The sequence below is a fragment of the Antedon mediterranea genome, chromosome 5 (genome assembly GCF_964355755.1).
Source record: "Antedon mediterranea chromosome 5, ecAntMedi1.1, whole genome shotgun sequence".
Taxonomy (NCBI): domain Eukaryota; kingdom Metazoa; phylum Echinodermata; class Crinoidea; order Comatulida; family Antedonidae; genus Antedon; species Antedon mediterranea.
The window spans coordinates 17,947,160-17,963,620 of record NC_092674.1 but is presented as its reverse complement, the minus strand read 5'-3'; the positions used below and the strand labels follow the sequence as shown (position 1 = coordinate 17,963,620).

Below are 16,461 nucleotides of genomic sequence, written 5' to 3'. Positions count from 1 at the left end.
ACGTCCACCAACCACATGAACTTGCTCTATTAGTACAGCATCGACGTTGTCGCCCGTTATTAAACTTCTGGATTCAACAATGCTAGGTCTAGCCCCGGGCTGAGTCACAGAATCAGCGCACACATTCATGCAGCCTGGCACCGCCGATAGGCATTCTCTACAGACGCCATATGGAAAAAAATACAAAGTCCTTATACGATGACGTCACACACATACCAGCACCCCATTGGCTGATTATGACATAATGCAATTTTACCGTATCTTTAGCAAACGGAAGTTAAGATACGGTACTGTATCTTTAGCCACGGCGTTAATTTAAATGCTTTTTTGATCTAAATTACTACATAATATATCTCCAAAATGTATCCATCGCTAAACCAGTCATAACAATAACATTGATTGGCAACGAAAGTACAAAATAGGTGGCGCTGTTGTATTTCAAAAGCAATAGAATAAAAAAAACATTTTCTAAACGCAAACAGATTTTTTTTTTTTACACGAAAAAAAGTACTATTAAACGATCGTTGAATAGTGCGTTCTATTGCCCGCCATGTCACCCACAATCGTCCAATCAAATGACAGGAATTTATCTAGGTGTTATATAATACTGTATAGCAAATGAAATCTAACATCATAGAAGTCTGGCAAAAACAGAAAGATAATTAATGCAGCAATTATACAACGTGAGGCTAGGCCTTATATCTAGCATATGATGTTTGTACGTTATCGATGTTTACCAGCTAGGCCTACAAAACAAAGCCTAGCTAGGCTAGGCCTAAATACGGCCAACGAGAGGACATTCACCGCGAGCTACTTAGGTAGTGCATTGTTTCTCTCTTTTTATCATAATTTACCATAAAATGTACATTTAAGACAAGGAATGACCTGGTTTAATGTTTTTAAAGTAATATATATGCATTATTTTTACAAAACGTCACAAATTGTAGGGAATGGGTCTGATTTTATTACCTTTCACTGTACAGTTTTTATATTATACATATATAATGTATCAGGAATTGTACTTAATAAACAGGATCGACGTATAGCACACATGCCGTACCATGCACTTAATCATACAGAAAGAGACACTTATAATGCGCGTCAGAGGCTACTATCTTACCTTGGAAATAGCTTGCGTGAAGCTTCAGGCTTTAAAGAGAAACAAGGTAAGAAATATTGTCATTTGTGTGATTACTATGTGCTTTATTTGGTACACAACTCAAATCATGACCAAGATGATTTTTACGTGGCAAAAAGTAATACTGAAAAGGTTTATTTCAAAAAACAATGTGTGTGTTGCTGTGTGGCAGGTAAAAGTGATGTTATCAAATAAATTATACAGTACTGACTTTGAGGTGATAAATTTACATGTATGTATAAAGGGAAATTGTAAGAAAATGCTCTCTCTGGACATACAAGTACATGCAAACGGTTGCTATACATTTAATTGAGCTATTAAGCAAAACAAAAAACCCTACAGAAACATGTAGTAGGTGATCATTGATTTTAGGACTAAACATAAATTTAATTTTCAACCAATCACTATCAAAGGTAAAGAAATTGAAATTGTTGACCAGTACAAGTATCTAGGAATTGTTTTCAATGATAAACTGAGTTGGGGAGACCATATAGACTTCATCAGCAAAAAATTAAGTCCCAGAATGTATTGTATGAGAACTTTATATAAATTTAACTCCTGTGATTTGATGTTACTTTCGTTCTATAGATCCGTTATATGTAGTGTTTGGACGTATTGCCTCTCCTGTTGGGCTGGTAATGTTACCGGAGGGAATAAAGGACACCTTGAAACTTTCATCCGTCGGGCTGATAAAATGATTGGTCTGGAACTGCCTTCCTTTACCGATGTGCACCTAGAACACCTCCAGAAATATTTCGAACGCATTGAGTCGGATGCCTCTCATCCTCTCCACAAAGTGATCATAGACCAACTTAATCCAAGTGGTAGATTGAGGCTCCTCAGTGTGAAAACAAATCGATTTGCTAAATCCTTTATTCCCTCCGGTATCATCCAGTACAACAGGAAGTCAAGAAGATAATTTTATATTGTAATTTTTTAGATGTTTTTATATGAATGGTTTTATGCTATATTTGTTTTTATAGTGTTTTCTTTGTTATTATGACGAGCAATGAATTTCCTTTTTGAGGATCAATAAAAGTTATCTTATCTTATCTTATTTATCATAGATTACACTAATTCGGCTTTGTAATATCTTTACAGTATTTTTTTCCAATTTTTAGGTTAAATGCAATAATATGATGTTTTGGCTGCATGTAAATGTTTTTATCGTTTTATTCCGTCATGTTAGCTACTCGACAGCGAATATAATTTTCTCATGATGAATAAAGAGGCAAGATGTGCTACTTGTGAACCTTAATGATTCTAAATAATTATAAGGAATATATTGTAGAGCTTTATTATAGTGGCTTTCTGGTAACAAAGCCACTGGTATAGATGGCTTAGATTGTAAATTGGTAAAATTGGCCGCACCAGTGATTTGTGATACAATTGCTTACTGTATATCTGTAATTTATCTTTATTTTCTTCAATCTTTCCATCTGAATGGAAGAAAGCAAAAGTAACTCCAGTATTCAAAGATGGTGATAAAAACGACCCAAGCAATTATAGACCAATCTCTGTGCTGCCAATTATTTCCAAAATAATTGAACGAGCAGTTCATGATCAACTGTATAACTTTTTAACTGCTAATAATATTATTAATGCATCTCAATCAGGGTTTAGAAAAAACAATTCTACTGACACTACATTAATAGACGTGTCTGACTATATACTAAATAATTTGAATGATGGTAAGGCTACAGCAGCAATATTCCTGGATCTTAAGAAAGCTTTTGATACAGTTGATAATGAACTCCTGGTAAATAAACTCAAATGTTATGGAGTCAGTAATAATGAACTAGATTGGTTTATATCATATTTAAGAAACAGATCCCAAGTTGTAAATATTAACACTTCTCAATCTGATTTTATGAATATAAATATTTGTATACCACAGGGCTCAATTTTAGGTCCTCTTTTGTTTATTATTCATGTTAACTCCCTACCAGATATTATGCCATGCAAATGTGTTATGTATGCAGATGACACCACTATTCTTTGTAATTCTTCTGACCCAGTCACTCTTCAATACGAGCTAAATGCCTATTTAAATACAATTGCTAATAGGTTTAAAACTAATAAACTAACATTGAACATCAAAAAGACAAAACTTATGATTTTTGGGACAAACCACATTCTTCCTAAATTTAAAGAATATTTCAATATCTTATAATGGAGATATTATTGAACGAGTTGACTCTTTTAAATATCTTGGGGTCACATTTGATCCGCAATTAAATTGGAATGATCACATAAGCAAGGTATCCTCAAATGTTTCAAAACGTATTGGTGTCATCCGGCGTGTAAAATGTTTTCTTCCGTCATATACGCTTAAAATGTTAGCCAACGCTCTTGTTTTTCCCCTTTTTTATTATTGTTGTTGTGTATGGTCTAATTGTAATGTTCAAAATACTAATTTTTTACAAGTACTCATGAATAGATTAGGTAGAATTTTGCTTTCTGTTGATATTAAGACCTCAATTGATTTTATTTTAAATAACCTTGGCTGGAATAGACTAAAATGTACTCTGGAATGAAAAATTGTTATTAATGACTTTCAAGTGTTTAAAAGGGTGTGCTCCTCCATATTTGACCTCAAAATTGACTTTTAATAACACTACCCATTCTAAAGGCACACGAAGCCAAAGCCATAACAATTTAGTTGTCCCCACCTGGAACGATGTCTATAGACGTGAAATCCCGTTTGTTTGACGCATACATAGCAAGTATTTTCTTATATAACAGTGAACTCTGGGTACTAAACAAAAAATTACAAGAGAGTATAGATATATATCACAGGAAAATGTTGCGAAAGATGATAGATATTAAATTAACAGATAGAGTGTGTAACACGAAAATATACGAGATAACAAAACAAGAAGAATGGAGTAAAAGAATTAAACGAAGGAGACTAAAATGGTATAGACACATAATTAGATTACCGGATGATACCCCAATCAAACAAACAATGAAGGAAACTAACAGGAAAGTAAAACGACCCGTAGGAAGACCAAGAAATAACTGGATGAATCAAATAAAGAAAGACTTACAAGGACTAGTAGACACTAACACAATAACAAACCATCCTGCCATAAACAGAAAAAATGGAAACAAATTGTGGAAAGCGTAATGTCGGAAGACGGAAAACGTTAGCAACAACATAACCACCTGGAACATTTGTCAAGGCAAAAAAACCTTTACTTATCGTTCATCTAAAAGCTGGAATGAACTTCCAAATGGATTAAAAATTAACTTTAAAGATTTTTCAATAACTTCATTCCAAAATACAATTAGTACTCAACATTTTTAACAAAATTTTTTGTTTTCTAAAATTGATTGCTATTTTTAATGTATATTTCAATTACTCTTTGTCTTTATTTTATTATGTTTGTTATATTTTCAATTACTGTACCACTTTGGAAATCAGTGCACTAGTACTGAAAGTGCTTGCAGAATAAAGAAAGAATAAATAAATAAATAATAAATAAATAAATAGATTATGCTATGTTCAAAATCAGCATGGTTACTGTAATATGATACTTTATATTGGTTGATTTTATTCTCACAGGCACTAATCCAAGCAGATGTTTAGGTTCAGACATCCAGCATATGAAAGAAAAGGTTGAACATTCATGTGAGGACAATACAAAAGCGCTGACTAGACAAGTTATGTTTAATTCAGTAATCAAAGATAATGATGGTCATGAACACCTTTTAGTAGACAGAGATGAAGATGAAATCATAAGGTATAACATTTAGATGTTTACAAGTTATAAAGATCAGGATGCCAACTAATGGAAAAAGAAGTGGCTAGTCCTACATTAAACAAGAGCAAAAGAATAATATCCCTTTCACACCAAAAGCAAAACTCCAGAGTTGACTCCCCGATGTTTTGGTGTGAAAGGTAAAATCAAATAACTCTTGAGTTCAAAACACCAGGGTTGAACAGCTGAACGTTCTCCGGAGGGCGAACCAGGACGGTTGGTGTGAAAGGTACCAACAACAAACAAGAGGTCATCCTCACACAATCAATCATTGCTTTAGTTTTATTTCAAAATACTTTAAATATTTGTAAAAAAAATATAGCGGGTCTAAAAAATAATAACTAGTATTAATAAAACATTATATGACTTCTGAGTCATAAATAAAAATAAAAAAAAAAATAAATAATAAATTAAAAATATTAAAAATTAAAATGATTCTAATGATCGTCGCTATGTAAACAAACAAAATAGAGGGAGGTATTTACAATTTTATTTTATAAACCTCGGTGTGGCTAGGTTGGTGTGAATGAGGTATCTCCGGAGGAGATTCTCGACGTTTCGAATGGTCACAAACCCTGGGGTGTCTCCGATGATCACTGCATACAGTAGTTTTGGTGTGAAAGAGGTACAACAAATTGCCATTACATCATATAAATAAATATTTATAATAATTTAAAATCTAACAAATATTTGGCTTGCTTCCTTATTATCATTATTTTTATTGCTTTCTTTGGATATATTTTTTAGATTTTTTAAAGAACATGTTCGGTTATTTTACAGAAAGCCTTTGTTCAAGCACTGTTATGAGTGCGGTCGTTCACTAGGTATAAGACTGTCTGCATGCTCACGCTGTAAGAAAGTTTTTTACTGTAGCAAGGCCTGTAAGTTTAAAGCTTGGAATATGCGGCACAAAGAGGAATGCGTTAAAATCGGAGGTAACATTTATTTTTTGCATTATATATAATTTACAAACACAATGTGCGGTTATGGTATTTTTTTTATGTTTGTTCTTTTACTATACCAGTCAATGTTTTGATTTAGTCTGTAAACTAGAGACTTGTACATAAAGTCAAAACTATTAGCAGACCACAAATGTCAGAAGAATGAGGTAGGTTTATGTCATATTTTTGGCTAAATGAGGCGGGTGGGTATGTTTTTAATCTACCAATAAATACAATGTAGTTTTGTTTTCAAAATAATGTATGTTGTAGGAAATGAAATATAAATATTATTTTCGCATAAGATTCATTTTTGTTATTGGTTTGAAATCCCATCAAATGATTACCAAACTACCTAGGCCTAAGAAAACCCTAACCCTTGTCACCAAGCAAAAGAGGCGGGTTGATGTCTGCCCATTGTTGAGACATAACATAGCACTTGTGCGTCATCTTGGTTATTGAATTTCAGAAATTTTACAATATTTTCGGTGAGTAGCCAATTGCATGCGAATGAAAATAGTCAACCGAATATATTCAGTATACTGTATATCTATATATTCAGTATACTGATCTCTATAGTCCTCGCGTATCATCCTATGAATAAGAAATTTATTAACAATTTCCGCGATAACTTTTCGATTTTGACTGAAGATAAATCCGCTACAAAAGATATTTTTCAAGAACCACCCATGATAGCTTACAGACGAGATCAAAGCATTAAAGACACTTTAGTTAAATCTAAATTACAAAAAAGCTAATGAATCAACAGGAACATTCAAATGTAATAGAAATAGATGTTCGACATGTAATTACGTTTCATGTTCAAACAAAATAGTAGAACCTTCACAGATCATATTATTTGCACCACTAGAAATCTAGTTTATTGTATTTCGTGTACTAAATGTAATATGCTATATATTGGTAAAACTAAACGCAGGTTAGGTGATAGATTTGTAGAACATTTAAGGTCTTAAACTAAAGACTCCCGGGTTACCTGTAGCCACCCATTTTTGTAATAATGAGCATTCCCTTTCGGATATTAAAATTTCTGGTGTTAAGGTATGTAATGGTTCTGAGACATCTTGTAGAATCTTGAAGAAAGAATTTATTTATTTTATTTATTAACAATATTTAAGCAGGGTGGCCCAATCAGTCAAAAAGACTGGTCTCCCTTGGAGTACATTTTAAAGACTGGTCTCCCTTGGAGTACATTTTAAAGACTGGTCTCCCTTGGAGTACATTTTAAAGACTGGTCTCCCTTGGAGTACATTTTAAAGACTGGTCTCCCTTGGAGTACATTTTAAAGACTGGTCTCCCTTGGAGTACATTTTAAAGACTGGTCTCCCTTGGAGTACATTTTAAAGACTGGTCTCCCTTGGAGTACATTGTAAAGACTGGTCTCCCTTGGAGTACATTTTAAAGACTGGTCTCCCTTGGAGTACATTTTAAAGACTGGTCTCCCTTGGAGTACATTTTAAAGACTGGTCTCCCTTGGAGTACATTTTAAAGACTGGTCTCCCTTGGAGTACATTTTAAAGACTGGTCTCCCTTGGAGTACATTTTAAAGACTGGTCTCCCTTGGAGTACATTGTAAAGACTGGTCTCCCTTGGAGTACATTTTAAAGACTGGTCTCCCTTGGAGTACATTGTAAAGGCTGGTCTCCCTTGGAGTACATTTTAAAGACTGGTCTCCCTTGGAGTACATTGTAAAGACTGGTCTCCCTTGGAGTACATTGTAAAGACTGGTCTCCCTTGGAGTACATTTTAAAGACTGGTCTCCCTTGGAGTACATTCCATCATCATTGAATTTATGGTAACACCCAGCACAATTTACCAATTTTATGTACTACATACAATTTAAGTCCATTAATCATTTAATATAATTAATATTATTCATTACGCCTATCAGGTCAAAGTTCAGAATAATAATTTGGAAATTTTTGCATTAAAGTATTGTCCCCCTGAAAAAATAATTCTTAAAACAATTTTTTTTTAATATTCCATTTTAATGTAACATAATAGCTATCCACTTTGACCAAAAATTGGATCGAAAAAAAATGTATTTACCTGAGAAAAATGTAATTTAAAGCAAAAAATGGTCAAATTGGCTGCCAGCCAATGGATTTTTGGCTGAATTTACCATTTATTTTGTCATTTTATAAGTGAAAACATTTTTTTTTTTCGTTTTTTTTTCTATGGAAGTGATTAACTTGATTAAAACTACAAAATAACATATTCAAAGTCTGATTTAATCTTCATTTTTTATGTTTTTGGGGGACAATACATCTTTAAGTGTCATATATATTGTAGACAAAATTAGGTGCATTTAAGACGAACATAAATTAAACTAGAATTTAATTCGTCACTTTGACGAATTATAGGTGATCATTTTTATCATTTTAATGAAATTAATTTTTTTTAAACATGTACGTACGTTAACATACGATAGGAAAATGTTGATGTATGCCATCCTATTATACGCTTATAGTGCTGAGTTATGCCTATATATGCCATATACAATGTACAGTATATACTGTATATCTATATACAGTGTAGCATAGGTGAAATTATGGGACACACATCAAGTTCAAATTTTTTGGTATGATGGAATTATCAAAATAAACTCGAAGATGACAATTTCGAAAGATAATGAATTGAGCAAATAAATATAAGGATTGGAAGAGAATTTGACACGTAGAAGCGCAATGCGCGCTCTTTGAAATTTGTATAACTTCGACTAAAGAAATTTAAAAACTACTTTTTAACTTCAACTGGCCATATGATAACATCACAACATCCGATAGGCTTAATTTTGATATGAATTCATATCTACATTTCATCAGCTTTCATAATAAATTATAATCTTCAAGGTCACCTTTAATTCTGAGGAGCTATAAGATATTCAAATGTATGGTGTAGCTGAAATTACATGACCTAGGTTATTCAAGTTTTTACGCGTGATGACGTCATCACAATAAAAATGTTGACAACTCACTAGAAAGATAATTAATTGAGCAAGCACATACTAAAATATCTGCAAAAATCGGGCTCAAATAACGGAGATGCGCTCTATTGAATGTGATAACTATGGAAAGCCAAACCCGCCAAAAATACATAATACATACCATCCACCAATAATTAATTCGTACAAAATTCAAACCATCCAATATTATCTCATGCAGTTCAATGAAAACTTAAACCATTCACCTAGTATCTACACCATCCAATACAATGTGTGACCATCTACCACTAGCCCAAACGACAGTACGCCGAACAAACTACCCATAACACAAACCATCTAAAGAATGTTGAGCCCAGGCAGCAATAATTGAATTAATCTAACGTTAATACAAGTATATATTAGCCAACTCATTTATCAACATTTCATGTTGTTCATGAACATTTCAAACAAAGCATCTTAATTATAGTTCATCGAATTCTAATTCTAATACATTGCCTGTTTTATACACCGTTCGTCTGTTCAACAGTTTAAACAACTGTTTTGCACACGATACGCCCGTTCGTGAGTTCAAACCATGATATTTGAAGCATCGACTTTCCAAACGGCGATTTTTCGCACCGAACGTATTTTCTTGAGTTAAAGTGGTTGCATTTCAATCACCTACTTTCGATTGGCCAGTATTACACACCGTTCGCTTGTTCGTGATTTCATGTGATAACATTTCATTCGACAACTTTTCAAACGTTAGCTTTTGGCTCCGCTTACGTATATATCAATTGATATACTATTTTTTAATTTTCATACTTTCCATACATCAGTTTTGTACATCATTCGCATTTACGCATGTAAAGTGTAGATATTCCACTCGACAAGTTTTAAAACGGTAGTTTTTTTTTTATTGTTAAATTGTAACTGTTGGCGCCGATTTTATATTGGGGGGGGGGGGGGGGGAGGTGTTCGGTACTGAATGTGAACAGTACACATTTTTAAATATGGTATCTCTACATGTCCGGAAATTACACTCTCTCAAAAAAGGGGTTTTTTTTCCGTAGTGTGTAATATTAAATCAACCACAACCACAACCGTAAGATGAGAACATTTTAGGAACAATGGACATGTTAATTGTAACAGGCCCACAAGCTAAATTATATTATTTCATTCTGTTTTTTTTTTTCATTATTTAAGTTTGTGATAATGTGTGTAACCAGGGAGATGTAAAATAAATTTATAAATTAGTTTACATCTCCCTGTGTGTGTAACGTAGGCCTAGGCCTAAGTAAGTGTCATACAGTCGTAAAGTTGACATTCACCGCCCCCCCCCCCGCCCCTCAATATTAAATCGGCGCCAACAGTTACAATTTAACAATAAAACAATAAATGTGCGAACAACTACCGTTTAAAACTTGTCGAGTGGAATATCTACACTTTACATGCGTAAATGCGAATGATGTACAAAACTGACTATGGAAAGTATGAAAATTAAAAAATAGCATATCAACTGACATATACGTAAGCAGAGCCAAAAACTAACGTTTGAAAAGTTGTCGAATGAAATGTTATCACATGAAATCACGAACAAGCGAACGGTGTGTAATACTGGCCAATCGAAAGTAGGTGATTGAAATGCAACCACTTTAACTCAAGAAAATACGTTCGGTGCGAAAAATCGCCGTTTGGAAAGTCGATGCTTCAAATATCATGGTTTGAACACGAACAAGCGAACGGTGTGTAATACTGGCCAATCGAAAGTAAGTGATTGAAATGCAACCACTTTAACTCAAGAAAATACGTTCGGTGCGAAAAATCGGCATTTGGAAAGTCGATGCTTCAAATATCATGGTTTGAACTCACGAACGGGCGTATCGTGTGCAAAACAGTTGTTTAAACTGTTGAACAGACGAACGGTGTATAAAACAGGCAATGTATTAGAATTAGAATTCGATGAACTATAATTAAGATGCTTTGTTTGAAATGTTCATGAACTACATGAAATGTTGATAAATGAGTTGGCTAATATATACTTGTATTAACGTTAGATTAATTCAATTATTGCTGCCTGGGCTCAACATTCTTTAGATGGTTTGTGTTATGGGTAGTTTGTTCGGCGTACTGTCGTTTGGGCTAGTGGTAGATGGTCACACATTGTATTGGATGGTGTAGATACTAGGTGAATGGTTTAAGTTTTCATTGAACTGCATGAGATAATATTGGATGGTTTGAATTTTGTACGAATTAATTATTGGTGGATGGTATGTATTATGTATTTTTGGCGGGTTTGGCTTTCCATAGATAACCCACACAAAAAGATAAAAATTACTAATTTTTAAATTCAAGTGGCCATTTCATGACGTCATACCATTTTGTACGTCTAATATGTATATATATTTATATCTACAACTTATTGGCTTCCATAATAAGTTAAAAAAATTGGGGGTCACCTGCCATTCTGAAGAGTTATATTCATTTTAAAAAGGCCTTATTTTTTACCATTTTTAGCACTTTTGTACAATTAATGTGCGCATTTTGTCATTTTTAACGTGCTCGTATAGCATTATTTTAAGTCGGAATGGACTCAAATTCGGAGAATGTACTAAGGATTGTGAGTAGAATATGATGTATACATCAAATTTTATTTTTTACCCTTTTTAAAAATCGCGTGCGCAAAAATGTGTTTTTGGGCAGTAATTTTTTGAAACACGCAAATGGCCTATTTCATGCTCTAAATTGATCAAAACTTAATTTTGAGCTTTTTAAAATTTTAATGCGCGATTTCACGCGCATGACCTTGAAACACGCAATTTTTTATTTGCTAATACTTTTACCTTTGACCTGAAGTTTACGTGTAGTGAATTTCATTAATATGTGATAATGAATTATGGAGATATGATTGACAATGTGATTTCACAAAATGGCGTATACGCGACGTCATGGATGAGTGATCACGCTGAAAAGCTTATTAGGACTAAGTTACAGTATTTGAAAGACATTGTAAAATTTTGGTAATCATTTACATTAAACTTTTTGAGATAATTGTTACACAAATTTGTACAGAGAGAAATAAATAATAAGAATAAGAAGAAGAAGAAGAAGAATAAAGATTTCATACAATAACAATAGGTGATCATTTTATTCTAAATGATCACCTAATTAATTAAAAATCGTATAAATGTCATAGGTCATAAATTGTATTTCTGGTCATTTTATGTGAAAATGTTTCATTACTACAAATATAAATTTAAACTAGACATGAAACTCGTCACTTTGACGAGTTAGTTATCCGCACGACAGACGCCACGTGCACGTCATACGTCATCGTTATGTTAAAAACTATAATAAGAGGTGGTCCTGTATTTTCGCCTATGCTACAATGTATTATTATTATACAGTATACTGTGTATACAAGGAGACATTAATTCTACATGATACAGAGGGCGGCAAACAACAATTTGCTCACATCAGAGCCTATGCTGGTGTACATTGTACTACTGTATAATTATTATGACATATTAACTAAATTACGGGACCTGCCTTTAATTCAAATATTTAACATGATGATGTCATCAAAATAAAACACAAAGATAGCAATTTCTGAAGAAAATTACCTCAGCAACAACATATTAAACTGTAGAAGAAATTTGAATACGTAAAATGTTGGTGCGCGCACTTTTAAATGTAATGAACTCTGACGCAGACGATGAAAATTTGACCTTTTTAATTAAACTTGTCATATGATGACGTCACAACATCCGATTGGCGAAAAGTTCACATGATTTCGTATCTACAATCCTATAAATTAAAATATTTTTATCTCATGCGAAAGAAAGTTGATTGACCTAGACAATATTAAAATGTAGGAGAAAAAGGACATTAGGTGTACATCCCCATTAGAACTTTTTGGTCAAAATCCTTATCAGATAAATCAACTAAGCAGGTGATTAATTACCTGAATCCTATTATACCCCTGTGATTTTATTAGCTCTCTTGTAATTGATTGATTAGGACAAGGTACATTCTTCAGTATGCAAGGCAAAAACTAGCAGAATTCAGCAATGATCAAATAGTTTAATGACCTGCCTATCAAAGTTGGACTTAAATAAACACATGTCACAGTAGGAGGTTAAGTGACATTTACCCGAAGTTTTTCAAAACTTCGGGTAAAAATGAACACATTCTCTAATGGGGCTCTACACGTAATGGAATACAGATACGCGTGATGCGGTCCATTGAATGTGATGAGCAATAACGAAATAGACAAAAATCCTATATTTTACATTCGTGTGGCCATACGATGACGTCACAATGTTTTTTTAGCCTTATCGATGAATGATCCGATATTTACAACTCATCAACTTCTAGATTTTGTAATAAAAATAAACTTTAGAAACTATGACTGTTTAAAAAAAGACATTATTTTGACGATTTTTTAAGCTTTTTAAAAAAAAACGCGCACGAATTGTCTAATTCAACGTGTTCGTATGGCGTTATTTAAACTGGAAAAGGTCTAAATTGTTTTCAAAATTACTAAGAAAGGCTTGAAAAATATAATTCAAGAGAAAAAAAATATATTTTTAACGCTACGTGCGCGTAAAAAATTGCGCGCCCGTGGGAATTTTTGACATGCTCAAAATGACAAGAAACGCGTAAAAAGTTGATTAAAAATGAATTTTGCGCATTTTGAAATTTTAAATGCGCATGCGCGCGTAACTTCTTGTGAAACATGCCATTTTTAATCCATAGAAAGTTTGCCCTTGATATGACTTAAATTTTCAGTAAGTTTTAATACAAAATGACTTTTATTTTTTATCCTATGATCAATCATTGAAATTCATAAAATCGCGCGTAAGTCGCGTTGCGCAACTATGACGTCATTCAAAAATAGGAGGTGCACAACTTCACGTAAATGCCCATATGTTGTCAAAGTTATGAAATGTTATAAACATTTTAGAGAATTGCGACTCACAAAAAGGAAGGAAGGAAAGAAGAACTAGAATATTGCACACAGAGAAAGATTATGGCATTATGACCTGAACTGAAGAATATGATGTTGTTATTGCTGAATTCAAAAGATAGTTGATTGACGTAGACAATATTAAAATCTTGGGGAAATGGAATACGTATAAGCGAGATGCGCTCTGTTGAATATGATGAGCAATAACGGAAGAGACAAAAATCCTATATTTTACATACGTGTGGCCATAAAAATTCTGCATAAATTCATATCTACAATTTATCATCTTACATAATAAGTTAAAAAAATTGGGGTAACCTTTGATCCTGAAGAGCTATAATAGATTCAAATTAGGCATAATTTTGACAATATTTTATAAATTTTTCAACTGAAACGCGCGCAAATGGTCTAAATCAACGTGTTCGTATGACGTCATAGACGTCGTAGTTTTGACAATCAAACAACCTATGACATTTTCTTGGACATAACAAACTTAACATTAACCTTTTTCTTTAAAATGTTCATATATTAAAGTTGAAAGTATACTTTGACCAAATGAAAAAACCACATAATTGTATTTTGTTTACCAGTTAATGTGCACAGACTGGCTAGTACATAACTAAGTATTCTCAGTTATCTGAGTACCTAGACAAATAAAAACCAAAATTATATATTGCCAACATAAAGATGCAGATCAAATCAAAATGAATATTGCAGGCCTGCAACCATGTTCTGACCAACTTTGCAAAATTAATTTTGAAAAGTTATATTATCAGTATTTGGTAACTAATATGCATATTAAAATGTTGACCTTTGATCTGTATTCGCTCTTTTACATTACGTATGATTGATTATTATAGGATGAGAAAACATCCAATATTTGTTAGATATTAGTTTTTATTTGGTTTTAGGTACATTCTATGATTGGTCAATATTAACATTTGAACCTTAATTACAAAGGGATTTTATTTCATAATCGGATCCTAAAAATGTAATAAAAGACTAAATTGTGCTTCAATAAATTTGTTATCATATGTATACATAATACATTGTTGTAATTGGTAAATTTTGAACTTTGACCCCTTATATCTCGAAAATGCTTCCTATCCTGATCGATTACCTTCCATATTCGTAATCTACGGAAAATTCTTGTCTAGAAAAGTTGGACGATGGTCTGTGATCGCTTCTATAGCATTCAAGGTACAGAGTTCGAGTCTCCTTGGGAAAGGAAACGAAATAAGATTTTTTTTTTCATTATGAAAATAATGCTTACATAAAAAGCTATTACATTATTTGTTTTCAATAGGTCATAGCAGAAGCCCAAGTCCAAGTAATAAGGTACTATCTGGTTTAGTTGGACCGTCAGGAGTAAAAGCAATTTATTCTGCAAGAAAACTTACCAGGCAATGTGATTCTATTGAAGGTCAGATGAACTTTGAGAAAAATGTAATTGATAAAAGGTGTGATTATGAAAGAATGTCTTTAAACAAAGTTGTAGCAAACAATGACATCACAGACAACTACAGTTTTAACTAATGTTAATGCTATATAACCAAAATAACAGAATTAGTTATGTGATAGTCAGCAGTAGAATAATAGCATAGGTGATCATGTAATCATGGTTTATTAAATCAACTTTTTATTTAGGTTGGTGTACCCGCTGGTTGTCGTGGTACACCATGACAGAATTATGCAAGATTGTGTACAGGCATATTGGAAGTTATGTTGTAAGGAGTTTATAATGCGACTGTAAACATTTTATGTTGTGATGCTTGTGATAGTGGGTAATGTTTGTAAGGTTTCGAGAACAATGACCATGATACAAAGTTTCGGTAAACATTAGGTACTTTGATGGATATGATAAGAGGCAGCAATGTTGGCAATGATGCCAGGCAATGTTGCCTCTCATTTTCTGGTTTTTTTTTAAGAGTCTCTCAATGGTTTGGAAAGTGGGTTCATACATTCCGTACTAAATTGTACCACCAATTGAAATTGTATGTATCATATGTATGATTTATTATGAAATTATGAGAAAAAAAGTTGATTATGTCATCCTTAATTGCATATTTATATATAAATTATGGTTAATTCTGACATAGGCGAGCACAATGCAAAAACTTCGGTACAAATCTCCGCCTTGGATACCTACCTTATCTATCCGAGATGTACCGCGAAACGTAGATTTGATAACATTAGTGTGCACGCCGACGCTATTGTTCCATATTTATATCTTAGGAAGATATTATAAAGAGTTTTTTAACAACATTTATGATTTCAACATTGGATTTTCCTCTCAATTTCAATTCTTCCCGGTCAAAGTAATTTCCGGGTTTAAGATAAGTTCACCTTGCAAACACAAGGGAGCAGTTAAAATAATAGATTTGACCCTAAAGGTGACTGGAAACAGGCACTTTCCATCAATCAATACAGTGTCCCTTTGGAAGACGAAAAAAAAATCAGATAGTAGGAGTGGTTGGCCATTAGTCATAGCCATTTCAGTTTTTTGTTTATTTTAAAACATACCACGCGTGTGTGAAGGTACAGTAGTTAAATTATACTGCAAATTAATAAAGATCAAATTAAATATACGTCATAAAGAATCAGAATATATTGTGGGGAATAGTATTATAAAATTACATAGGGAGATTTGATGATAAGACATTTTTCGAGTGAAATCCCGATAGCTGAGTTTTATTGAGTAAGCTTGCAGG

General features: G+C 32.9%; 1 protein-coding gene across 1 annotated transcript in view; it reads left to right on the top strand.

Annotated features, from left to right (window-relative positions):
- LOC140049755 (ankyrin repeat and MYND domain-containing protein 1-like) overlaps positions 1–16,338 on the top strand; it is a 115,766-nt gene extending 99,428 nt beyond the window's left edge. Inside the window, exons 13-18 of the mRNA XM_072094706.1 lie at positions 1,034–1,331; positions 2,755–2,925; positions 4,707–4,884; positions 5,683–5,837; positions 15,057–15,210; positions 15,398–16,338. Coding sequence (XP_071950807.1) covers positions 1,034–1,331; positions 2,755–2,925; positions 4,707–4,884; positions 5,683–5,837; positions 15,057–15,210; positions 15,398–15,503 — 1,062 coding nt within the window. The 3' untranslated portion in view covers positions 15,504–16,338. The remainder of the gene's footprint in view (positions 1–1,033; positions 1,332–2,754; positions 2,926–4,706; positions 4,885–5,682; positions 5,838–15,056; positions 15,211–15,397) is intronic.
- Positions 16,339–16,461: the final 123 nt, after the last annotated feature.